The following is a 22828-nucleotide window of genomic DNA, read 5'->3' as shown; positions in this document are numbered from 1 at the left end:
GAAAAGAGACAGACACCAAAGAAGCAATACTGGATGTACTGGAGACAATTCATGAGAAAGGAGATGATGTTGATATGAAAAACTTATCAGCTGGAATTAAACAACTTGATGATTATCATCAGCAGGATTTATTAAAGAATTCAGATGAGGAAAGAATTGGAAGAAGCAGTGATGAAGAAGGGCATGCTCAGAAGGAAGAACACTATCCAAGGGTCTTAGATCATAATAAAGATGGCACCAGTATGAAAGGATTTGAATTTGAAGGTTTTGTGAAGGTTCAGAAATTAGAAAGTGAATTAACAGAGGCAGTTAAAGATAAACTTCGATCTAGATCAGTGCACTGTCTTGTACAGAAAGAGCATTATGAAGGTGCACCAGAATCAAATGGTGTGAAGGAAAATACTTCCAGCTCATTATCACAGACAGACATCATCAGTGTTTCATGTTGGAATGAACAGGTGAAGATGACCTCTCTGCTTACCATATCAGGAGCTCTTGGTTGTAAGAAACAGCTTCTGATTGTGCCACGTTCATATCTAACTGTGGAACTGGTGATGGCAGCCCTCAGCCTTAGAAAATTTTCTTATGAAGATATTTATGCTTGGATTTGCAAAATATGCAAACCAACAAATAGGGACTTCACAGAAATAAACAGGCAACAGTTCATGCAGTATGAATTATTACACAGAATCATCTCAAAAAATTGTGATGCATACAAGAGGAAACAATGGGAAGAAGTTCTTAAGAAGACTTTGTATGTATTGCCCAAGCATGAAGGTTGGTCTTTGATCTTTGAAAAGATTCCTGATATTTGCCAGCACATAGTCACATGTAATCCAGGGTTCTCCAATAATACAAAGAAAAAATCTGTTGCATCCAGTAAGAAGTGCAAATATGACAAAACAGAAGAGAAGCTTGGAGTTTTAATAAAAAAGCTTAATGTAAAAAGAACACAAATTCAAGTTCTAAGAGGAAAGCAGGTGTCAGTGAAAAGAAAATTGAAAAGCATAAAGGAAAAATTGCAAGAAAAAATAAATGGAATCAAAGTGTTTTTAAAGATTCATGGAGGCAAAAACCTAGAAACATGCTTGAAATCAAGCAATTACAAAAGCCATAAAACAGAGATAAATTTTTTCAGTGAAACTGAGGAAGTTCTCCTAAACCTTTATGAGCTGGTACAGGAGAAAGAAGCAGAGAATAGTGAGCTCCATCAGAAAGTGACAGACCTTAAGGATGCAATAGAAGAGAGAGACAAAGTGATTCAGCACAAAAATGAACTTGTTTTGAGATGTAAGTCAAAGGCTGGGCTGCCCATGGAAAGTAGGTCTGAAAAAAAGCAGAAAGATCAGGACTCACTGATTAATCATCTTCAGGAAAAATTGAGAAATACTAAGGAATTGGTCAACTATAAGGAATCACACAATAGTCGACTAAGGGAGGAACTAAGAACACAGCAGCAATTTTTAGGGGAAAAGGATCGTACCATTGCACAGAATGAAGAGAAAATAGCAGATTTAAAGAGTGAAACGATGTCCTGCAGATCTTTTCATGGTCAACTTGAGCATAAATTACACATTGCTCATTGCTCACTGCGAGAACGTGATGTGTATATCAGATCTTTAGAAGACCAATACTATGGTGTCAGCCAGGACTTAAGATTGGCCAACTTTAGTCTGCAGGAGAAGATTTCTGTCATTCATCAACAACAGAATCTCCTTGATCAACAGAAAGAAAAGCAATATTGGACTAGTAAAAATGATATTCAGAAAAGGCAAGATAAACAGACTGAAGATGAGTCAGTGACTCACTACATGGAGGAATATTATAAACATTTAGCAGATTTGGAGAACAGATTGATCCAGTGCAACAATATTTTGGGTGAAAAAGAAAAGTTTATAAAACAGCTACAGAAAAATTTCTCTGACTATCAAGCTTTTGTTAAAGAGAAAGAGTCACGAACATCTCAGCTGGCAGTGGGGAGAACCTGTAGAAAATGCTTGGAGCCTGTCAGTAAGTTAGACAGTGAAATTCCAAGCAGTTCTGATATCTCCTTTTCAACTGGGAAATATCCCATGGAAGGCGAGGGGCTAGCAAGGAGAGATGAGAAGCTGCGGAATGCCTGTAAAAGGGTGCAAGATTTACAAAGAGAAGTGGAGTACCTAGTAGAAAGAGCCAAACCTGGGACTCCAACTTGTGATTTGAAAGAAATGTTGGAAATGAAGAGGAAGAATGCTACTCTGCAGCAGTGCATCATTACACGTGAAGAAATGAATGCGCAGTTGGAAGAAAAATTGAGTGTGCAGAATAAGGAGATTGCATATTTCAAGCAACAATTGCAAACCAAAAGTACCATTATTGAGTACATGCAAAATTTCCTTGTAGATAAGGAAACTATACCATTAAAGACTGAAAGTGATGGTGTGGGCATCTCAAATAGTATAAAAGCTCAAAATCAATCCAGTGGTTATTGTGAAAAGAACAAAGATAGAATTTATCATACATCAGATCCATTTCAGTCAGCAACAGGTGTGAAATCTATGATGAAAAGAAGTATAAGTCAAGTTGAAGTTCAGAGCTCTGACAGCTCCCATAGGAATGCCATGGATAGTCTGCAGACTGAAGAGTGTTCAAAAGTACAGCAAGGAATGCTTAATACCCTTCAAGAAAGAAGAGCAACTGATAAGGAGATAGGGATTTATCAGCACAAGACAAACACAGAGAAGGAAGGAAATGCTAGCATTGCAAGTTTGTATGAGAATGTTCCTAAAGTAGAAGCAGGAAGTACAATCCAAGAAAACAACAACTACAAGCACAAAGAAGATATGAACAGTCAGAAAACAAGTTCTATATGGTTTTTCACAAATTATGAGAATTATAATAAGGGTGAAACTTCCAAAATGCTGCAGTTAGAGAAGAATGTTGAAGATCAGACAATAAAAGACTTCAATTCAGAGGAGAGAACAAATTTAAAATTTGGTGTAGAAGATAACTGTAAACAAGAGTTTATGAACTTGGAACCGAAAAAAGGTTTATCTGATCAAGCAGAGCCAAGGTTGCAATTGCCTAAGCAAGGTACAGGCTTGAAGACTGCAGATGCTGATAGGAAAAGAGTTTTTGAAGGAAAAGAATCAAAAATAATGGAAAAGACTTATCCTGTGAAAATAACATATTCAGAATATTGTCAGAGGAATAAGAATAAAATCTTTCCTCATTCAACAAGTACCAATAATGGGACAGCTACAGGACAAGGTAAATTGCATTCCAATGAAAAGTTATCACAGGAAAGTGGTTGGCATGACAACTTGTATTCAATCATCACAAGAGAAAGAAAATGCCATAACTTGGTGGCTGGCCATGGAGAAATGGGTAGAAAAAGAAATCTCTCCACAGAAATAATGTTAGATATTGAACAGATGAGAACCATGGAAAGTAAACGTTGCAAATATGATGTCGAAAAGAAGGCTAAAATGGTGCAGGTTAAAACAAATGCTGAGAAAAAAGCACTGAGGATTCCAAATAATTGTAAAACAAACAAAGGTAAAATTTCAGGAAACAAGCTAGGAAAACAAAGCAAAGACCCTTTGGAAGAAATCAAGAAGCTGAAAAAGATCATAGAGGACTTGAAATATAGAAATGACAAAGAAATGAAAGGAAGAGCAAAAGTAGAGGCTGTTTCAAGGAAAAGAGAGATTGTTATGGCACAGATTTTAGATCACAATGAGAAACTGAAGAGGCAGGTCAAGGAAGGGGATGTTGCACTCACATTAATTGAAAGGGAGAGAGTGAGGGTTAATCAGCTCTTGTTGGAGAATGAAGTTTCTTTAGTTGAAGCTGCAAAAACAAGGGAAAAACTCTCTAGAAATATGGAGGACAAAGACAAAGCTTTGCAAAACTACCAAAAAGAACTGGATAATTTGAAAATGGATTTAAAAAGGAAGGAAGAATTACATGAAAAAGAAATTGAGAGTTATGGAAATAGTGTTTCAGATATGGAAAAGGAGGTAGATAAATTAAAATTATGTATAGCAGAAAAGGATGAAATATATGAAAAGGATTTAGTAGCAGCCAATGAAAGAATTGCAGAGAAAGTGAAAGCTTTGGAAGATTTACATTGTGAAAGAAGCTGCCTGTTTGTGAAAATAAAAAATATGGGAGAAGGGTTACAGTCAGTAAAAGAAGAGGTAATGGAACTCTTAAATTCCTTAATAGAGGAGAAGATAGAAATTGCTGTGAACCAAGTAGGGAAGAGGCAAGTAAATGAGGAAAAGGTAGGCAGTCATAGAGAGATGGAAACAACAGAAGAGGGAAAAGGTCCATGTGAAGAAAAGCCCAGTGCTGGGGAACTGAGCCTAGAAAAGGCAATTGTTAGTCTTGATTGCATCATGCAGGACATCAAGGTTCAGTTGGCATCACTGGGAGAGGAGTTATCAAGTCACCAAAAAGCAAATGGATATAGATGCCAACTGATAAAGGATATGTTGGGAGAGAAAGAGAGTTTACAGAATGCTCTGAAGCTACAACAGGAAGAGTTAAAAGAGATTGTAACAGAACATGGGAACTGTAAAATGGAAATAGGGATTTTGAGGGAGTCATTTGCTACTGAGGTAGAACAGTCAAAGAAATTGTTGGAGGAAGGAAAAACTAAGATACAACAAATGGAAGAGGAGGCAGAGACTCTCACTAAGGCTAAAAAAATATTGGAAGCAGAACAAGAAACAAACAAACACAATTACACATTATTGATTGAGAAGGAAGGTTATTGGAAGCATCAATTGAGTAATGCTCAGAACTGCATTGAAGAACTAAGTGCAGCAAAGAGCTTTCTTGCACAGCAGTTGCAAGCTATTGATATGTCTAGAGAACAGCTGAGAAAAGAATTAGGGTTTGGCATACCTAAGCAAAAAGTGTGGAACCTAGACCAGGAATTGATGAAAGTGCGTGACATGAGAAGACAACTGGATGAAGAAAAGAAGATGAGCCTGGGTGTTAGTCGCCATTTGTTGGAGGAGAAGAAGAAAAACAAAAACTTACTACTAAAAATTGAGAGGAAAAAGATTGGGAAAAACTCAAGTAACCTAGACCAGCCATCTCATATTAACAGTGAGAGTCAGACAACCAGTTCCCTTGAGGAAGAAATGCATACCATTTTGGAAAATTACAGAAACATTCAGCTGACTTTGGAAGCAGAAAGACAGGTATCAGAAGATTTCTACAAAGAGCTGTTGCTAGAAAAACGCAAGAACACATTTCTAAATGACTGCTTCAAGCACGAGTGCATGGAATCTTCTAAGGACATGGAGCACCAGCTGTCCTTTTTTTCTTGGATGGCTGACAAGTATCGCGCCCGGATGCAGAGGATGGATGAGCTGTCAAGTACAATACAGGAGTTTACAGAAAACTTGGAAGACCAGTGAAGTTTTACCATTCCAGTATTCAGAAGAGTATGAAATATATATGTAACCAATTTTGCAATAATTATCAAAGCTGTTTACTATTTTTATATGAAAGTATCTTTCATTTTTGAAATTTGATTATAAGTTTGGAGTTGATATGAATTTCTTTTGTCATAATTGTTATTTAGTGGAAATATGTTTTTGTAATGTAATACAAGATACATTTAACACAGGAAAATAGTTAGTGTCAGTCAAATTTTGTGACCTCTTTTCTTCAATTTTCCTTTTTCTGACCTATTCTCTTCCCCTTTCTTCTTCCTATGCCATATTGACTCTCCCCTTTCATTCCCTTTTATGCCATATATACCATTATATATTTATGTAGTTGAATTTATGAAATATGGAATGCTTCCATTTTTCTTGTTAGTCAAGTTGTAGAAGAGAAATACCATTTTTGTTGCTATTTTATACTACTTCAGTATAATTGATTATTGAGATCTGTTCAAAAGGATATTAAATTGGCCAAACAGTCATGGATAACCTTTTTAAGTCTTGTATCTTCAGTGTGTTTTAGAGGCAACAGTTTTCTTGATTTCTGTAAAGATTGTTTACTAAAGATATATAAAAGAAAAGTTTTATTTTCAGCCTTCACTCTGGCTTTAAGAAAATTATTATTTTAAATTCTTGAGATTGTTTTGATGCTGCAGTTCTTCAGTATAATTTTCCAAATTTGTGATTTATTTATTGATTGCTTTTCTTTCTTCACTGAATCGCTTATTTTAGAACTCAAAAATAAAAAAAATAAAAAGTAAGAGGACAGTTGTGCTTTTATGACCTGAACTTTCATCTATTGTACTAAATAGTACTTCACAATGTAATCAACAGACTTTCTTAAAATGCCTGACAATGCAGCAACTACATGTTCTGTATCAGCACAACATGCATAGTTCAGGTCTTGATGCAACAGTTGAGAAAAGTGAATATGTAATTTCAGTCTCCAAATTCATTATCAGAATGATATTAAAGATATTTTTGTGTACTATATTAATTTCTTTGTTGAAGACCATAATGGGAGGGGAGAATAGAAAAAATAAGGGTGGAAAAAGAGTGAGTGAGTGAGTAAGAGAGTGTAACTTGGAGTAGGAAAGGTTGATAAGGAAACATGAGGGAATGAGAGGGAGGGTGGAGTAGGAGAGTAGGAGAGAGAATAAGAACTGAAATTGTATTTGCTGTTTTTTTTTATGAAAATACCCAAGTTTAAAAGATTACCAGAATGTTTGAAGATACTATTGTTTTTTTAAATATGGCTCATCTATTTAACCAATTGTGAACGGGGGATATATTCGCTTGCCCAGTCTCAGGGATGGATTTTTATTTCAGAGTGAGGCAGCTTCACACAACATAACTTGACTTTTCCCCTCTCTTTTAGTCATTCATTGTATAGCTAGATCTATTTTTGTATTTTAATTTTTGTGTGCTTTACTGTTTTTAGAGAATTATATCTGTTATATCACAGGCTCTATCAATGCTGCAAGTGACTAAAATTGTAGTTGAGGGTCCATATCAGCTCATCATTTTCTTTATACTGAGTGTGATATAAGGTTTGCAGTTTTATGGGAGGACAAAAAGCAACATTATTTCTTTGTATTTATGTACTCATGGACGAATACGAAATATATAACCATCCACAATGAAGATAACATGAAGAGGTAAGGAAGAGGAAGGAAACTTGTGCTTATGACTGAGTGCCACAGTAAAAGGCATCCCTAGTGGCACAAGGGCACATTGAGCATGATTCGAGTCACCTTCCTCTTCCCGTTCTGCCTGCACATCCTTCATCTGTGATACTTTAGAGCAAGAGGTCGGCAACTTGCTATGTGCCATCCCTCTATAAAAATAGTGCTTGCTAGAGACCATGGATGGGTAACATTCAAGGCTTCCTCTCCTGCTGGTGCTAGAAGAAAGTAATGCCATCTAGGTTTGGGATGTTAAGTGAAACACACATGCATATGCAGATGCACACACACACACTCACTCACTCACTCACACACTTACATACTCACTCACCCACCCACCCACCCCCACTCCCACCCCCACACTCTCACACACACACACACACACACACACACACACACACACACACACACACACACACACACACACACACACACACACACACACACACACACACACACACACACACTCACTCACTCCCACTCCCACTCCCACTCCCACTCCCACTCCCACTCCCACTCCCACTCCCACTCCCACTCTCACTCTCACTCTCACTCTCACTCTCACTCTCTCTCTCTCACACTCACTCTCACTCTCACTCTCACTCTCACCCTCACCCTCACTCTCTCTCTCTCCCTCTCTCTCTCTCTCTTCCTCTCTCTCTCTCTCTCTCTCTCTCTCTCTCTCTCTCTCTCTCTCTCTCTCTCCTCTCTCTCTCTCCTCTCTCTCTCTCTCTCTCTCTCTCTCTCGCTCTCTCTCTCTCTCTCTCTCTCTCTCTCTCTCTCTCTCTCTCTCTCTCTCTCTCTCTCTCTCTCTCTCTCTCTCTCTCTCTCTCACACTCACTCACTCACTCCTCTCTTTCCTCTCTCTCTCTCTCTCTCTCTCACTCATGAGAGGCTTTCTTAATATTACCATCAACTAATAGTATGAAGTCCATTTTGGCTCCTGCTTTTTACAAGGGTACAATGGAGCTACTGCATCTGGTGTGGTTCATCTTCCACTTCTCATTCTGCCTGCATATCCTGCATTGCCCGTACTTTAGAGCAGAGTCAGTTGGCGTCTTGTATTTCATCGCTTTCTCTATGGTACTCAAAGGAATTATAATATTTTCAATTGTCAGTTACCAATATGAGAATACTCTTAGTGTGATTGTAAGAACTAATGGAAATAACTGAAAAGTAAAAACGAAGTATACAGAACACATTCCTGTAACTCAGCTCTCTGCAAAATTTATTATTGTTATCTGGGTTCAATGGATTGTTATTAATTTGGAATGATAGACAGCAGCTAAATGTGACCATATTTTATGGAAATCATAATTACAATTTAGAGGACATTTCATTAAAATATCAAATAATTACAAGGAAAAGAAAAGCAAAGATGATACTAATAAATTTCAATTAACATTTATTAAAAAAAAAAGTCCCAGAAACTAAATACAATTGGATTAATTTTTTGAAGATTTTGGAGCATGCATGAAAAAAAGAACATGATTCAACAAATTTGTTTACTTTCTATAATTTGTGGGCCATAAATATGTATAATTTGATCCTTTTAGTCTGAAAATTAATTTTAGATTTTATTTTATTTATTTTTTTTACAAAGAATAATAACCCTCAAACTTTATAATAATAAAAAATATTTTTTTTATAATATGCAGGCTCAAACTATATGGTAGACTGAGATATGATTCAAGATCTGATAAAAATTCCAATTTTCACATTTTTAAAAGGATTATAATCCTATTGGAGTGGGACCTTTATGACTGCATCATGACTTCTTTTAAGCAATGGCTTAAGTGGGCTTTTAATCAATCCCTTGCTACCAGTGACCACGGAGCATATCATGATGTCTATGGCAGCAAAGGGATATCTCATTGATGTAGGATTAAAATGGGGAAATCATCAAGCCATGTATAAAGTGTACCCAATGTCAAGTGGTTAAATGGCAAAATAAGGCTTATAATTATACAACACTGAGTAACATTCTAGGGGGGTCATGCCAGAAATGTGATCCTGTAAATGAAATTGGCCCAAAATTTACCCTAGTCTTACTCCCAATTTCTGGGATGGTTCCAAAAGGAAAAATGCTAAATAGAAGTAGGTTCAAGATGCTTATATTTAAAATGATTAAAATATGCTATGATAGATAAAAGAGAAATAGTGAAATAAAAGTAAAGAAAAAAAAAAAAAAAAAAAAAAGGAAAATCTTATAATCTAAATCTATATTGCAAAAATTGAAATGCTCTGATGATACAACCTATGTTAGAGGTAAAGAGGATTATTTTTATAGAGCTGAGAGAGCTCACTAAAAAATTAAACCAATGTTATGTTGTATCTTAGGTGATAGTACTTTCTAAATCTACACTTTTTTCTGATTTACCAATATAAACTGTTGGCCCTTGCCATTCACAGCATTTGCATCTGATTACCTACCAAAATTTTAGTCTAATTAAATATCAAAATGTATGGGAATAAAAGAAAGCACAATTTTACAGCATTAAATCAATAAAATGATAATTCTGTTTAAAAACTGAAATAAAAGTAACTAAAAAATGGTCTCAGTTGATGTGGGTGTATAATCACCAGGTTCTCTTGCCCTTCAATAATTCATTCATTCATTTTTCTCCCCTCCACCTATCCTTCCTTCTTTCCTTCACTTACTTTACAGATTGTAAAGAAAGTGTTTTTTCCCTATTATCTTCTGAATATGCAGATTATTGTTTTTCAATAAAAGTACAAAAAACAAGGGAAGGTTGATGCACAAGAACTTCTGCTGTTGGAACCATAATTATGAAGTGCACAGAACAGAGAGCAACCTCCATTATCATGGTACAGATAAGTGCCACCTGGCTGTGACATGTATAGATGCCATCATGTGTCACTGGGTTAAAGTGGTCTCAGAAATTTATTAATTACCATAGTCTAGCCTAATAGTACTAGTGATATACATAGCACAAGTAGGGTTAAAGGCTGACAATATTTTTGATGAAGTAGCCTTCACTTTTAATAAAGTAGCCTTCTTTATTATACTGTAAGTTTCTGCATACAACCAACTGAAGACTTTCTTTCATACCATATATTTGGTATATTTGCTGAGTATTGTGTGCTGTGTACCTTTCACATACTGGTGAAACTGACATATCAAATAAAAAATATAGTTTGCATTATCTGTGCAATAAAAAAATCAAAAAAATCAAATAACACTAAAATCCTCAACAAAATGCAAATTAGTATTGATATACGATCAAAATAATAAATCAGAGAATGCTATACAGATATTACAGCTGTAAACAGATCAAATTCAAGTTGATGTTAATACTTAAAAACTATAATCAACAGTATAAAAAAATCTAAATGAAGTAACAAATATTTTTTTCATCCCACATTTTAATAAACAAATGATGCAAGGCCATTTACATCAGTCTCATTTCTCATTTAACCAGTTTTACATTTAACATATGCAGTCTTTCAAGTTCACTGCTGCAAGCTTTCTAAATTCTAACTACACTATGGCAGAGTACACATTCACAGTAATGGAAAACCTTTAGGACGACAATTAAGCTTTGGCAAGACTTTTTTCCTTCAGGTGCATTTTCCCCATGAACACAGGATGCAAATTACCATCCAACATTATAAAAATGAATCAGTTTAATGAAGCACTTGTGGCAGTTTATTAATCAAAATGTCAGGTACTTTACAAGGTAAATTCTGAATCAGTTATACAGTTTTTAAAGTTATCTTTCTATCAGAAGCTGAAAATACAATATAACATGTATAATTTCATAATTACTCTCAATATTATTTTTTCACCCATTAATATGATATATATCAATTAGTAGCTGGCTCCTCACTATAGAGTGTGTTTTAGTTCACTCGGGTGTTGAACTTAGTACCATAAAATAAAAGAGTATGGATGTATACAAAGAACAATTCCGACCATAAGTTCATTCATACAAGAAGAGTAAACTCTTCTTGAACAGGCACATATAAATGGAAAGAAAATCCTGGGTATAAATTCAGATACATCATACAAAGTTACACTGCTGACAAATGAGTTACCAGACAACATTACAAAAGTTTTCTACACAATAAAAGAAATACATTTGAGTGAATAAGGCAAAATATCTAATGAAAACTCCTTAAGATACTTGTAATTATTCATGTTAGAAGAACTGTGTAAGAATATCATATACCATATATTGCAATTCTTATTGATGAACATGTATGTTTATGCTATTTACAAGGACAAGAAAACATTAAAATAATCAAACTTAAAGTTTTCTATTAAGTCTATCACTGGTGAATAATGCAATCTTATGACATATACATGGCCTCATCATTACTTTAAGCAGCTAAATATTTGTATCAGTCAACCAAAGCAAAGCATTTGGATATCATAGAACAAACATTCATTGCATACTTACAAGTCAATCTCTCGCAAACCTTCCATTTTCCCCTAGAAATTTTATGATGATCAATTTAACAAGTCTTATGTCATGGCACAAAGAAAGGGAGAAAAAAATATATAAATTCAGTGTAAAAGCTTCAGGAGGTGCCTTCATATTAGTAATGAAATGATTTTGTTATTAGATGAACTGTGGTGATATACAGAGGCAGAAATAAATAAAGGAACCTGCATCTCTTGACATGCCTTGATGTGCCTGTTTACAAAGCCTTGAGCATTTTTCTTTCAAATGCTCTATGTTAAAAAAAAATTATACCGCCATTTTAGCTATCTCATGATTCTTATATATTTTTTCATGCATGCTTATAGGTGTTTTATGAAGGAAGTAAAGGAAATCTATTGAGAACCCATCAAAAGAAGGAAGTAAAAATATTATCCCATGATTTACTAAGTAAACTAAATATGCATTCACAGCAAAGGATAAACTTTTCCACACGCAACAAGGTTTAATTTTGGATAAATCATTACAGACTAGTTTTGGCCACTAAAAGGACTTAACAATACTGTTTGTGATAAGTGTATAACAAGAATCTGAATATTGGGGAACAGTAAAGTAACAATAACAATTAGGATGAAAAAAGAGAAAAAAGTACATAATGCAGCAGTATTAGTACTAGAATAGTACCATGTAATATTTCTTACATAATAATGAGAATGATAACAATAATAAAAGTAAAATAATAGCAGCCATGCATGTGAAAAGGAAGAGTCTAATAATAAAGGAGAAGCAAAAAATAAGATGACACTCAGCCATAATTTCTCCCATCATTTATTCAACTTCTGTCAAAGAATTTAATAAAAATACTGAGTTTAAGCACAGGGAAACAACATCTCTATTTGCATTCTCCTAAATCAGACTAATTACTTTTCCCCTTAAACTACAGGTTGAAATTGATCATGTGGGTAATAGAAGCAATAGTAATGATTACAATTTTTCTCATTACTGTAACTACTGATGATGTCATTGGTGTAGAAATAGTGATAATGATTAAAAAATATCATCTTAATACCAATGATCATATTGATATTCATCCTGTTAGTAAGCACCTACATACAGCAAAATCACAATCAAATATCTTGCACTGGCTGATGTGTCTATTATTACTGCTCTGCTACTTAATCAATAACTGATAATAATAATGACAATAATAATAATAACAATTATAACAGTTAAAATTTTTAAAATAATATTACTGTGTATCACAGAAAAAAAGAAGAAAAAAAGAAGAAGAAAAAAAAAAAAAAATACTGAACCCATTTGCCCTAATTACTATAGTTTCTAAAATTTCAATTACAATCATGAGGGTCACAAAAATAATAGAAGAAGGAAAAATAAATGCATGAAGTAAAATGGCCATAATATATATTCACTGAATAATTAACCCATTCACGCCGGTTGATGTGATAGCACGTATTGTGGTTTTCGCGTCAGACGCCCTGGACGCGCTATGAGGGGAAGCCGCGCTCTCGGGTAGAGCGAGCGGGCAACCGAGGCTTGCGGCTTGTGCGCCCGAGAATCTCGAGGCGTTAGGCTTATGCGTTCGAGAACCCCGGTATTGCGACCGCGCAAAGCCGGAACTGCCCCGGCGTGAATGGGTTAAGAGCTAAATTCCACTTCTCCACACACAGACACTCACACACATTTACATGCACACATATATTAAAATTTCTCAATCTTTTCCCCAAGTCCACTAATCTTTCCATGTTGTACTTCTGAAAAGCAACATTTCATTTGAATCCTCTATAGTGAATGAAAGTCACATATTCATTATGGTACTATATTCAATCATTACCTTAATCATGGCCATTCAGTGTGTGTATTGCCAATGATAAATGATAAATTAGTAAATCTGTAGTCTTAAAAAGTAATCTCTTGGTGATTTAATTAATCAATTGCAATAACTTTTCATATATGTTTACCTTTTTCTTAATCTATAAATTATAGTTTTCTTTCTGAAACACAAGCACAAGCACTCTGTCTATTCTTACGCTAATACTTTGCATGTTAACCTTGTATTTAAAAACAAAACAATCCCCCAAAACACTTCTATATTACATAAAAAAACTTCTTTCTGTACTTGTTCCACTGTTTTATAACTTCCGCCCTCACACTCAGCTGCGAAGAGCTTCAAGGCGGGTCCTCATCTCCTCCATGTCCTCCTCAGCCTCTTCTTCTGAGTCCTGGGGAAGGGCTTCTGCTCCTACTGGTTCCGAAGGCAGTGCGTCACTCACTGTTGCAGGGGCCTTGCCGATTTCACCTGCTGTTATCTCCCATAGAATCTGGAATGCATTTTAAGGGTTCAATAAGGGACTCTACCTAGTTTATGAGATGAACTTTAAATTTTGAATATCTAGCAGTATCATAGATATTCCTGCCTAATAGCTTAACACTGACATAAAGTTATTGAATGATGGTATCACTAATTAGGTGTTGAATGAAGGCATGTTTTGAAGATCATCTTCCCATACATACAGCAAAACTATTAAGTATGTACATCAGGTTTCTTCCCCATAAAAAAAAGAAAGAAACATAAGTAAGGCAACACAAATACTGTAATATCTTGATTACTTTCATTTCCATGTCATAAAAAAATCCAAAATAGAGTAAGTACAGTTGTCTTCTTAATTATCAAAAACAACATTGATAACAATAACATAAACAATGGAAATTGTTTGCATATGGTAATGGTTACCTTCCTACAATAACAATCAGAAGATATAATTACCTTTTCCACATCAAATGAGGAATATCATCCTGTAAGAACAGTCCATCTTGCAGCCTGAATGACCAAAGTGTTTAACTAACAAACCCTAAGGAGAGTCCTTCCCTCCTTACCTTATCAATTTCCTCCTGTGCCTCTTCCTCCAGCTCCTCTGGCTCCATGCTCTCCATTGTGTCCTCCAGCATCTCCTCAATGATTCCTGCTTTCATCATCTCCCGACTCATATCCTGCATGGTCCTACTGATATCAGGGAGCTTTACCAACTGCTGCATTGTCTTCATCACCTCTGTGGACTGCTGGAGTGAGCCAGCCACACGGAGAGTTGCTGCATGAAAAGATGAATGAGAGTACATGAGGCTTGGGTACATGTTTGTAGTTTTTAATTCTTTTTACTTTATATATATATATATATATATATATATATATATATATATATATATTATATATATATATATATATATATATATGTATATATATATATATATATATATATATATATATATATATATATATATATATATATATATATATATTAATAATTTAAAAAAAAATCAATATCTATTTTATGCAGGTTCAACTAATGATTTATTGACTTTATGATGGTTCAAAAGTAATGTGTATTCAGTAAAAAGTCTGCTCATGATGCTCAATATATTACATAAGATATTCAACACTATTGAAAAATTGGCTATGATTCGGCCCAACTACAGTATATTTAAAGTATGTTATGCTAAGCTATGACATTCAATAGATTAGGTGTATTAACTGGATTATGATGTAAGACATTTTCAAATTATGATATTTTTTTTTTGTGACATAAGCTTCAAGAAGAGAAGCATCTGTATTCCCCATTTTTTAGAGTTTATAATGTACAGTTCCATTTAAAGAATCATAGTTATTAAGTCCACTGAAATTCACACATACACAAAAATAGACTTTATAACTTACCCAGCTGAGTTTTCATCTGTGACTGTATAGAATTAAGATGGGCCTTGGTTGTGTAAATCCTGGCCACGGCCTTACGAGACTGCACCAGCTCCTTGGCCAGCATCCGGCACACATCCTTATCTCCCTTCTTGGCAGCTTCCTTCAAGGAGCGCTTCACCTTTTCTTCCTCACGCTGGATTGCTGAACACAGAGAAAATCTCATAGTTCAATGTCAAATCATCAAAATTACTAAATGATAAACCTTAGACAATCTTATTAAACATTTCTCAACATAAGTCTGACAAATTAATAAGAGAAACTGGAAAGAAAGAGAGAAAAAAAAAAGAAGGAAAGAAAGAAAAAAGGTGAAAGGGAATCTCTTCAACTTATATGGCATTAAAAGCCTTACTTCGAATCTGACGGTCAAGTCCATATCCCTCTTTTCTAATTCGGCTACACCATTCATTGACCTGTGAAAAAACACAAAAAAAATTACTTTTACCCTGATCTTATATGAGACAGTATATCTTATATTAAAATATAGCAGACTACCAACTTATTTGAATAATTTACATATATACAAAAAAGACTATGAGGGTCAGAGTAATCTCTATATTATGTAGGAAAAAGCAATATAAATAACTAAAACTATTAACCCTTTGATGCCAGTTACATGTTTTCTTGAATGTTTTTAAATACAGATGGCTCCATACACTGATGCACTTTTTGGCCTGATGGTGGGCAACGTGATGTACATGTTGAGGGATTTTGGATCTCTGTGTTTCTTTATTGTACTATGAGTAATAAGTATGTAATGATGGCCATTGCAATCATAATTGCAATAACTACTGTAATTTTAAGCTAAATGAGTTTCAGCTAGAATCCAACACCTAGATGGCACCATTTTCTTCTAGCACCAGCAGGAGAAAGACCCTTGAAAGGCACCCATCCACAATCTCCAGCAGCACTATCTTTAGAGAATGATGGCACACAGCTAGTTACCAACCTCTTGCTCTAAAGTACTGGTGATGAAGGATGTGGAGGCAGAACAAGAGGAGGAAGGTGACTTAAACCATGCTCTACGATGTGCCCCTGTGCCAATAGGGCTGCCTTGTACTGTGGCACTCACAGTCATAAGCACAGGCTTCCTTCTTCTTCCCTACCTCTTTATGTTATTTTCATTGTTGATGGTTATATTTTTCATATTTATTCATGAATGTGAAAAAAATAAAGTTGCTTTTTGTCCTCCCATAAAACAGAAATACTTCTATCACACTGAGTATAAAGAAAATAATGAGATGATATGGACCTATATTACAATTTTTGTCAACTGCAGCATTGACAGAGTCTGTCAAATGACACATATAAGTCAGTCTCTCTCTCTCTCTCTCTCTCTCTCTCTCTCTCTCTCTCTCTCTCTCTCTCTCTCTCTCTCTCTCTCTCTCTCTCTCTCTCTCTCTCTCTCTCTCTCTCTCTCTCTCTCTCTCTCTCTCTCTCTCTCTCTCTCTCTCTCTCTCTCTCTCTCTCTCTCTCTCTCTCTCTCTCTCTCTCTCTCTCTCTCTCTCTCTCTCTCTAAAAAAAAAAAAAAAGGACAAAACTGGCTCTAATTTTATATCGAGTGACATAAAGAGAGTGGGAAAAGTCAAGGTATGTTGCATAAACCTGCCTTGCTCTAAAATCAAACTCATACTGAGTTTGGAATGGGTTAAGACTCCTTCAAATTACCTCATTTCTTTAACTGGTGAGAAAAAAAGAGGTATATAATGGGGTGTACAGAAGGTCTGAATCTCTTCAGCCATCTACCTTGCTTTGACCATGCCTTCTGCACTGCCCATGTTGCACCCTTTGTCAAAAAAGACATGGTCCCACAGACTTTGATTCCGGCTTTGAATGGTCGTAATGCCGGGGTTTTTGAACGCATAAGCCTAACGCCTTGAGATTCTAGGGTGCACAAGCCGCAAGCCTGGGCTGCCCGCTCGCTCACCCTGAGCGCCGGCCTTGCCCAGATATCTCGTCACCGGCATCTGACGCAAAAACCGCGAAATGTGTCAGCAAGTCATCCGGCAAATGGGTTAAGCAAGAGCTTGAGAGAGGAACACTTCTGACAATCACTTCTACTCCTGTGACAGATGAACTGAAATTATCCGCTATAAGGCTAATTTGTAAGTTTCATTGTTTCTCTTATCTATTAATTATCAAGAAATACAACTTTTAACTTGTAAGCATAGTTTGTGCTATGTATTTCCTTTATTCCTCAGGTACACTATTGTCTGTCAGCCAAATGTCTCCACTCCCTCACACATGAGGACATGGAGTGACACCTTGATGGGCTAGCTGGAACCAATTTTGCACTTTGGCTGCCAATTAGTGTGCAGCCGCAGCCCACTCTGAAGAACTACTGGTCAACCAATGGCCGCTGGTCCAAGTTGATCTTTCCAGACATGATCACACAGAATCAATTCAATCAACTGACCTACCACCCCCATACCTTGGCCAAATAAGCTTGCCTTGCTGGAGACTACAAGTGGAAGTTGAGCCAGTGACTGACTTACTCCTGTGGCAGTTCTTGTTAGTGTATGTTCCATCTGACTGGATCTCCATTGATGACAGTCTGAGGAATTTCCAGGGATGCTTCCAGGCCATCGCTTACAACCCAAGCATGCAGGTTATGTTCGACTAAGTGTACAAACTCTGCGTCAGCAATGGCTAGAACTGGGGCTACATCTGTGCCTTCTGGATTTATATGTGCCACTAAGAAGAATGATGCTCTTGTGTCCATGAAAGCAATCATGGACTTAACGGACTTAACAGACCTATGTAAAAGGGTAAAATTTGCATACCAACAATTGATATACTTCTAGCTCTTTTCATTACCTGCTTTTTGATGAATGAATGCTGTGTGTATTCTTGAGAAGATGAAGGCCAACCCAAGATCCTGGTTATGTAAGTCAGAATGAAAGGTTATGTTTAACTCGTTTATGCTTTTCAAGCAGTGGCAGTATCAGCTGCTGGGGATGAGATATTTTGTCATGGCTTTCCATCCGACTGGCGTGCTGGCAAGCAGCCCGAGGTGTTAGGCTTATGCGTTTACAAAATACCTTTGCTTTCAGACCATTTGGAGCCAAAACAGTTTTGTCAGCAATGGCTTAACCTATTTGTGACGGTTGACTTGCTATCATGTTCAATGGTTTTTGGGTCAGATGCCGGCGACGAGATATTTAGTCAAGGCTGGCGAGCCAGGTGAGCGGGCTTACAGTGCTCGCTCGCAGCTAGTGCGCCTGAGAATCCCGAGGCATTAGGCTTATGCGTTCGAAAACACCGGCATTCTGACCATTTAGAGCCAGAATCGCCCTGGCGATTAAGGGACAAGCTGGCATAAAGGACCAGCTTGCAAGTGCATTAACTGGCACAAGAAGGTGCTGTTCTATCTAATGGTCCAGCTTGCAAGTGCATTAACTGGCACAAGAAGGTGCTGTTCTATCTAATGGTCCAGCTTGCAAGTGCATTAACTGGCACAAGAAGGTGCTGTTCTATCTAATGGTCCAGCTTGCAAGTGCATTAACTGGCACAAGAAGGTGCTGTTCTATCTAATGGTCCAGCTTGCAAGTGCATTAACTGGCACAAGAAGGTGCTGTTCTACCTACTGGTCCATCTTTTACACATAGCAGTCCTTAACTTCTTGACTACAACTTTCCAAAAACATGATATTAGAGTTCATAGTGAATCCAGAGTGTCGTTGGCCCCACATTCCTTGGGGAGGAGAATTTGCTAAGATAGAGAGAAGTCTCATCAGACCAACAATCCCTCCGAGCCAGCACCCTAGCTTACGGCTAGAAATTGCCCATAAACAATCAAGAGAATACCAGCTAACAAATATAGAAAACAGTGGTCTTTGGTTTACTACAATGACATCATTCATGTGTCATCATACCCAAGAGGTTAACTGTTACACAGTGCACAAAAAGTGGCTAGATTACTTGGCTGGACTTCAGGACTGAGATTGCTTGTCAGCTACCACAGGCTCATGCTTAATGGGAGTTATGGGGTCTGGACCACTGTCAGCCACTTCCCCAAGATACACGGCAGAGGCAGATGCAGTCTACAGGAAAAGAAAGATGTTTTTGTCCAGCTATTGTGAGTGTGGGTGTCTCTCTGCCCATTCAGTGTATGCCACACACAGCTGGATGGAGGCACATGACAGGCCTTCCTTTTTTGTTTATTTTTCTCTACTTTTTGTCCAGAAACATATGTACATGACAAATTAATACCTTATTTTTATGAAAATACAATTAAAAAAAGTAACAAGACAATTTTTAACCTTACATAAATCTATCACCATTATAAAAAAGAGTACTCAATGATAAATTCTCTAGACATAAGAAAGTGTTCTAAATATATATATAATATGGCATCTAAAAAATAAGTCATATATAAAGGTAAATGGCTATGTGGGCAGTTGGCATTGAGCTGAGCAGTCAGTGGAAGCACCCATCAGGGCAACAGCAAAAGAAGATAGATTCCAAGATAAGTAGAAAACACATCATCACTGGATCAATCAAGAAGGCCTACTACAACCTTTCTACCAGCATTCCTTGTTGATATGAGATGTCCACTATGGCTGGATCCACATGCAGTAAAAGTGATACATTTTATGAAGATAATAAATAATGTACTGGTTCAACCCAAGCAAGCTAATTCTCCATCCAAATAAGATATTTCTACTGCCCTGGGCACTGGCTAGTAATCAGAGAGACAGGGAAAAGGTTGTCTCCATGCTCCCAGCAGCACAGACTTGCTCAAAGAAAATTTTCCCTTAACTCATTCACAACATATGACGTGATATCGAGTAATTGGAATATTTCCAACACTTCGGAAGACGTCTTATCATGTCATGAAGTTTCACCTTAAGTATACATTGTACATAGATTATATTTGAATATACACTTTGCAGTTGTATTCATATATATATACAATTTTTTCTTGAATTTATCATAAAAAAAACTCTTTTTGGCACCCCTTAGAATAGGGTGGCTGAATATCACTCTGAGAGGTTGCATGGCTTCTTGTTTAGAGAAAATCTTGGCAGGAAACTACGGGCGCTTGCTATGTTGCAAGCAGGAGTGAAATTAGGCAAGTGGATGGTTAAAACCATCGCAAAGCAAGGGTTTAAGTCAATTAGTGACGTGACAGTCATGAAACTGTATGAATGATTGCACTTCAACAGTAAGTTGTTTCCAATCTTACATCTTATACGCAATGATGCCTGTCTTTTGGGCTTAACTAGAGTCATCACATAGGTCATGACACCTGTCCGTATAGGGTTAACTACTTTTTAGGATTTCACTATAACGGCAGTAGCTTCAGAGCTACAGAGTTCCAAAGTCAGCCTAAACCTATGTTTTGTGGTGGATGTATGGAAAAATATTCTTAAGTCTAGTCTGCACTGCCCAGAGAGCTGGTGACACCAACGTCATAGACCGCCTGTCCTGACTGCCAGTTAGGTTGTCAGGCACCTCCCTCTGTCTGCAATGAGTTAATGCCTTTGTATTGTTAACTAACAGAGGGGTTCTTTTTTCTTTTATTAAAAAATAAGAGTAATATACAAAAAGTACTTTAGATACAACAAATTAAGTTGAAGAATTTTCTCAATTAGGCACATAAACCTAATTGTTGTGAGTCACAAGTGCATTCATTGCAAATTGCTTAGTTAACCCACTGGCATTTGCTGCATAGGCAGAGTCGGTCATAGATGTGGATGGCACCGTGCCAGACATGTAAACCAGCCATCCTACTGCACAAACATTTATTTAATACCACGACTAATGGGTTAAGCATAAATAACATCAAACATCATGTGGTGATGAAGTTCATCACAGATTTTTTTCAAGCTAAAGCCATGTATTCCTACTTAGCAGAACAATAATAAACTAGCAGAACAGTGCCTTTATAAGTACTATTTAAGAACAACCAAGTAAAAGAATTTACCGCAATTTCTCTCCATCCTCTTTGATCAAAAGACGAGATGAATGAATAAACATATCTTTTCGAAACGACCACAAAACCTACCCCTTGCAATGCACAAAACCCAATCACACTGCATGCAACACTTCTAATTCAGTCGAATCGCTCGCCAACAGAAAGACAATATACATTTCACCAACATCTACGAACCTGGTCTTTGGGAGATTTGGAGGGAGACTTGGAAAACAAACCCATTTTCCCAATGTTTCGACAGAAATTAGAAATATTATTTTTCTCTCCGCTTACTTGGCTGCCTTATGAGTCAACTGACTTGTTCGTGTGGTTTGTTCTCCAGCGGAAGTCGCTTGTACAATACACTTAGATAATAACTGTACTATTTTCACTTTCATGAGAACTATGTGACTTCAAAAGAGATAAATTCGATTTGAAAGGTATGGTTTCATAGGATATTTATGAAAGATAAAGATGCAAAATTGTGCCAAAGGAAATTCGACCACCTCATTCGGACAAAGTGGAAGCGGATGTCAACAAAGAGGGAAACATCTTTTAATTTTTCTTAAATGAATTGCTTTCGAGCTTCAAACTATACATCAATTAAAGCGGATACAAGATGCAATGTTTTGATACCGAAAATACTCATATCACGTACTTTTGTTGTCTTGAGACATTGCTGTGTAAGATATATTGCCTTTTATCTTTTTTTTAGTGGGAAATTCAACTCGGGGGGGGGGGGGAGACATATATATATATATATATATATATATATATATATATATATATATATATATATATATATATACATATATATATATGTGTGTATATATAGATAGATAAATTGATAGATAGATAAAGCGAGAGAGAGAGAGAGAGAGAGAGAGAGAGAGAGAGAGAGAGAGAGAGAGAGAGAGAGAGAGAGAGAGAGAGAGAGAGAGAGAGAGAGAGAGAGAGAGAGAGAGAGAGAGAAGGGGGGAGAGGAGAGAGAGGAGAGAGAGAGAGAGGAGGGGAGAGAGAGAGAGAGAGGAGAGAGAGAGAGAGAGAGAGGGAGAGAGAGAGAGAGAGAGAGAAGAGGGAAGAGAAGAGGGAGAGAGAAAGGGAGAGGAAAGGAGAGGAGAGAGAGAGAGAGAGAGAGAGAGGAGAGGAGAGGAGGAGAGAGAGAGAAAGAAAGAGAGAGAAGAGAGAGAGAGAAAGAGAGAGGAGAGAGAGAGAGAGAGAGAGGGGAGAGAGGAGAGAGAGAGGGGGGAGAGAGAGAGAGAGAGAGAGAGAGAGAGAGAGAGAGAGAGAGAGAGAGAGAGAAAGAGGGAGGAGAGAGAGAGGAAAGAGGAGAGAGAAAAAGAAGGAGGAGAGAGGGAGAGGAGAGAGGAAAAGAAGAGAGGGAGAGAAGAGAGAGAGAGAGAGAGAGAGAGAGAGAGAGAGAGAGAGAGAGAGAGAGAGAGAGAGAGAGAGAGGATATCAATTCAGTCACCTGCTTTAGGAATATCCACGATTCTCATCACAAAAATGTGGTAAAAACAAGTTCTTCAAGCATTTTACAATGGGACTTCCCCATACTAATATATATATATACTATGTATATATATATATATATATATATATATATATATA

General features: G+C 36.6%; 2 protein-coding genes across 2 annotated transcripts in view; one reads left to right on the top strand and one right to left on the bottom strand.

Annotated features, from left to right (window-relative positions):
* LOC122253116 (uncharacterized) overlaps window positions 1-6208 on the top strand; it is a 19347-nt gene extending 13139 nt beyond the window's left edge. Inside the window, exon 3 of the mRNA XM_043015933.2 lies at window positions 1-6208. This exon is cut by the window's left edge and continues 2095 nt beyond it. Coding sequence (XP_042871867.2) covers window positions 1-5414 — 5414 coding nt within the window. The 3' untranslated portion in view covers window positions 5415-6208.
* Window positions 6209-8517: 2309 nt separating this feature from the next.
* Window positions 8518-21574, bottom strand: Vps24 (vacuolar protein sorting 24). The gene is made up of 5 exons (XM_043015934.2): window positions 21416-21574; window positions 15654-15714; window positions 15266-15445; window positions 14431-14642; window positions 8518-13874 (listed from the first exon to the last, which is right to left on the bottom strand). Exons 1-5 carry the CDS (start codon window positions 21458-21460, stop codon window positions 13707-13709), a joined length of 666 nt encoding a protein of 221 aa, XP_042871868.1. The 5' UTR covers window positions 21461-21574; the 3' UTR covers window positions 8518-13706.
* Between the last annotated feature and the right edge of the window lie 1254 nt (window positions 21575-22828).

This window comes from Penaeus japonicus, unplaced genomic scaffold (genome assembly GCF_977035675.1).
Source record: "Penaeus japonicus unplaced genomic scaffold, GWHDUDI00000001_assembly GWHDUDI00000015, whole genome shotgun sequence".
Taxonomy (NCBI): domain Eukaryota; kingdom Metazoa; phylum Arthropoda; class Malacostraca; order Decapoda; family Penaeidae; genus Penaeus; species Penaeus japonicus.
Note: the sequence above shows the minus strand (reverse complement) of the source record. Positions and strands in the feature narration are given on the sequence as shown.

Excerpts from the sequence above, each read along its gene's own strand:
- Vps24 (XM_043015934.2), bottom strand. The coding sequence starts at position 21,460 with ATGGGTTTGTTTTCCAAGTCTCCCTCCAAATCTCCCAAAGACCAG. Across the intron at positions 15,715-21,415 it reads CCAAATCTCCCAAAGACCAG|GTCAATGAATGGTGTAGCCG; the intron begins GTTCGTAGATGT and ends GTTTTTTCACAG. Across the intron at positions 13,875-14,430 it reads CACAGGAGGAAATTGATAAG|ATTCTATGGGAGATAACAGC; the intron begins GTAAGGAGGGAA and ends AATGCATTCCAG.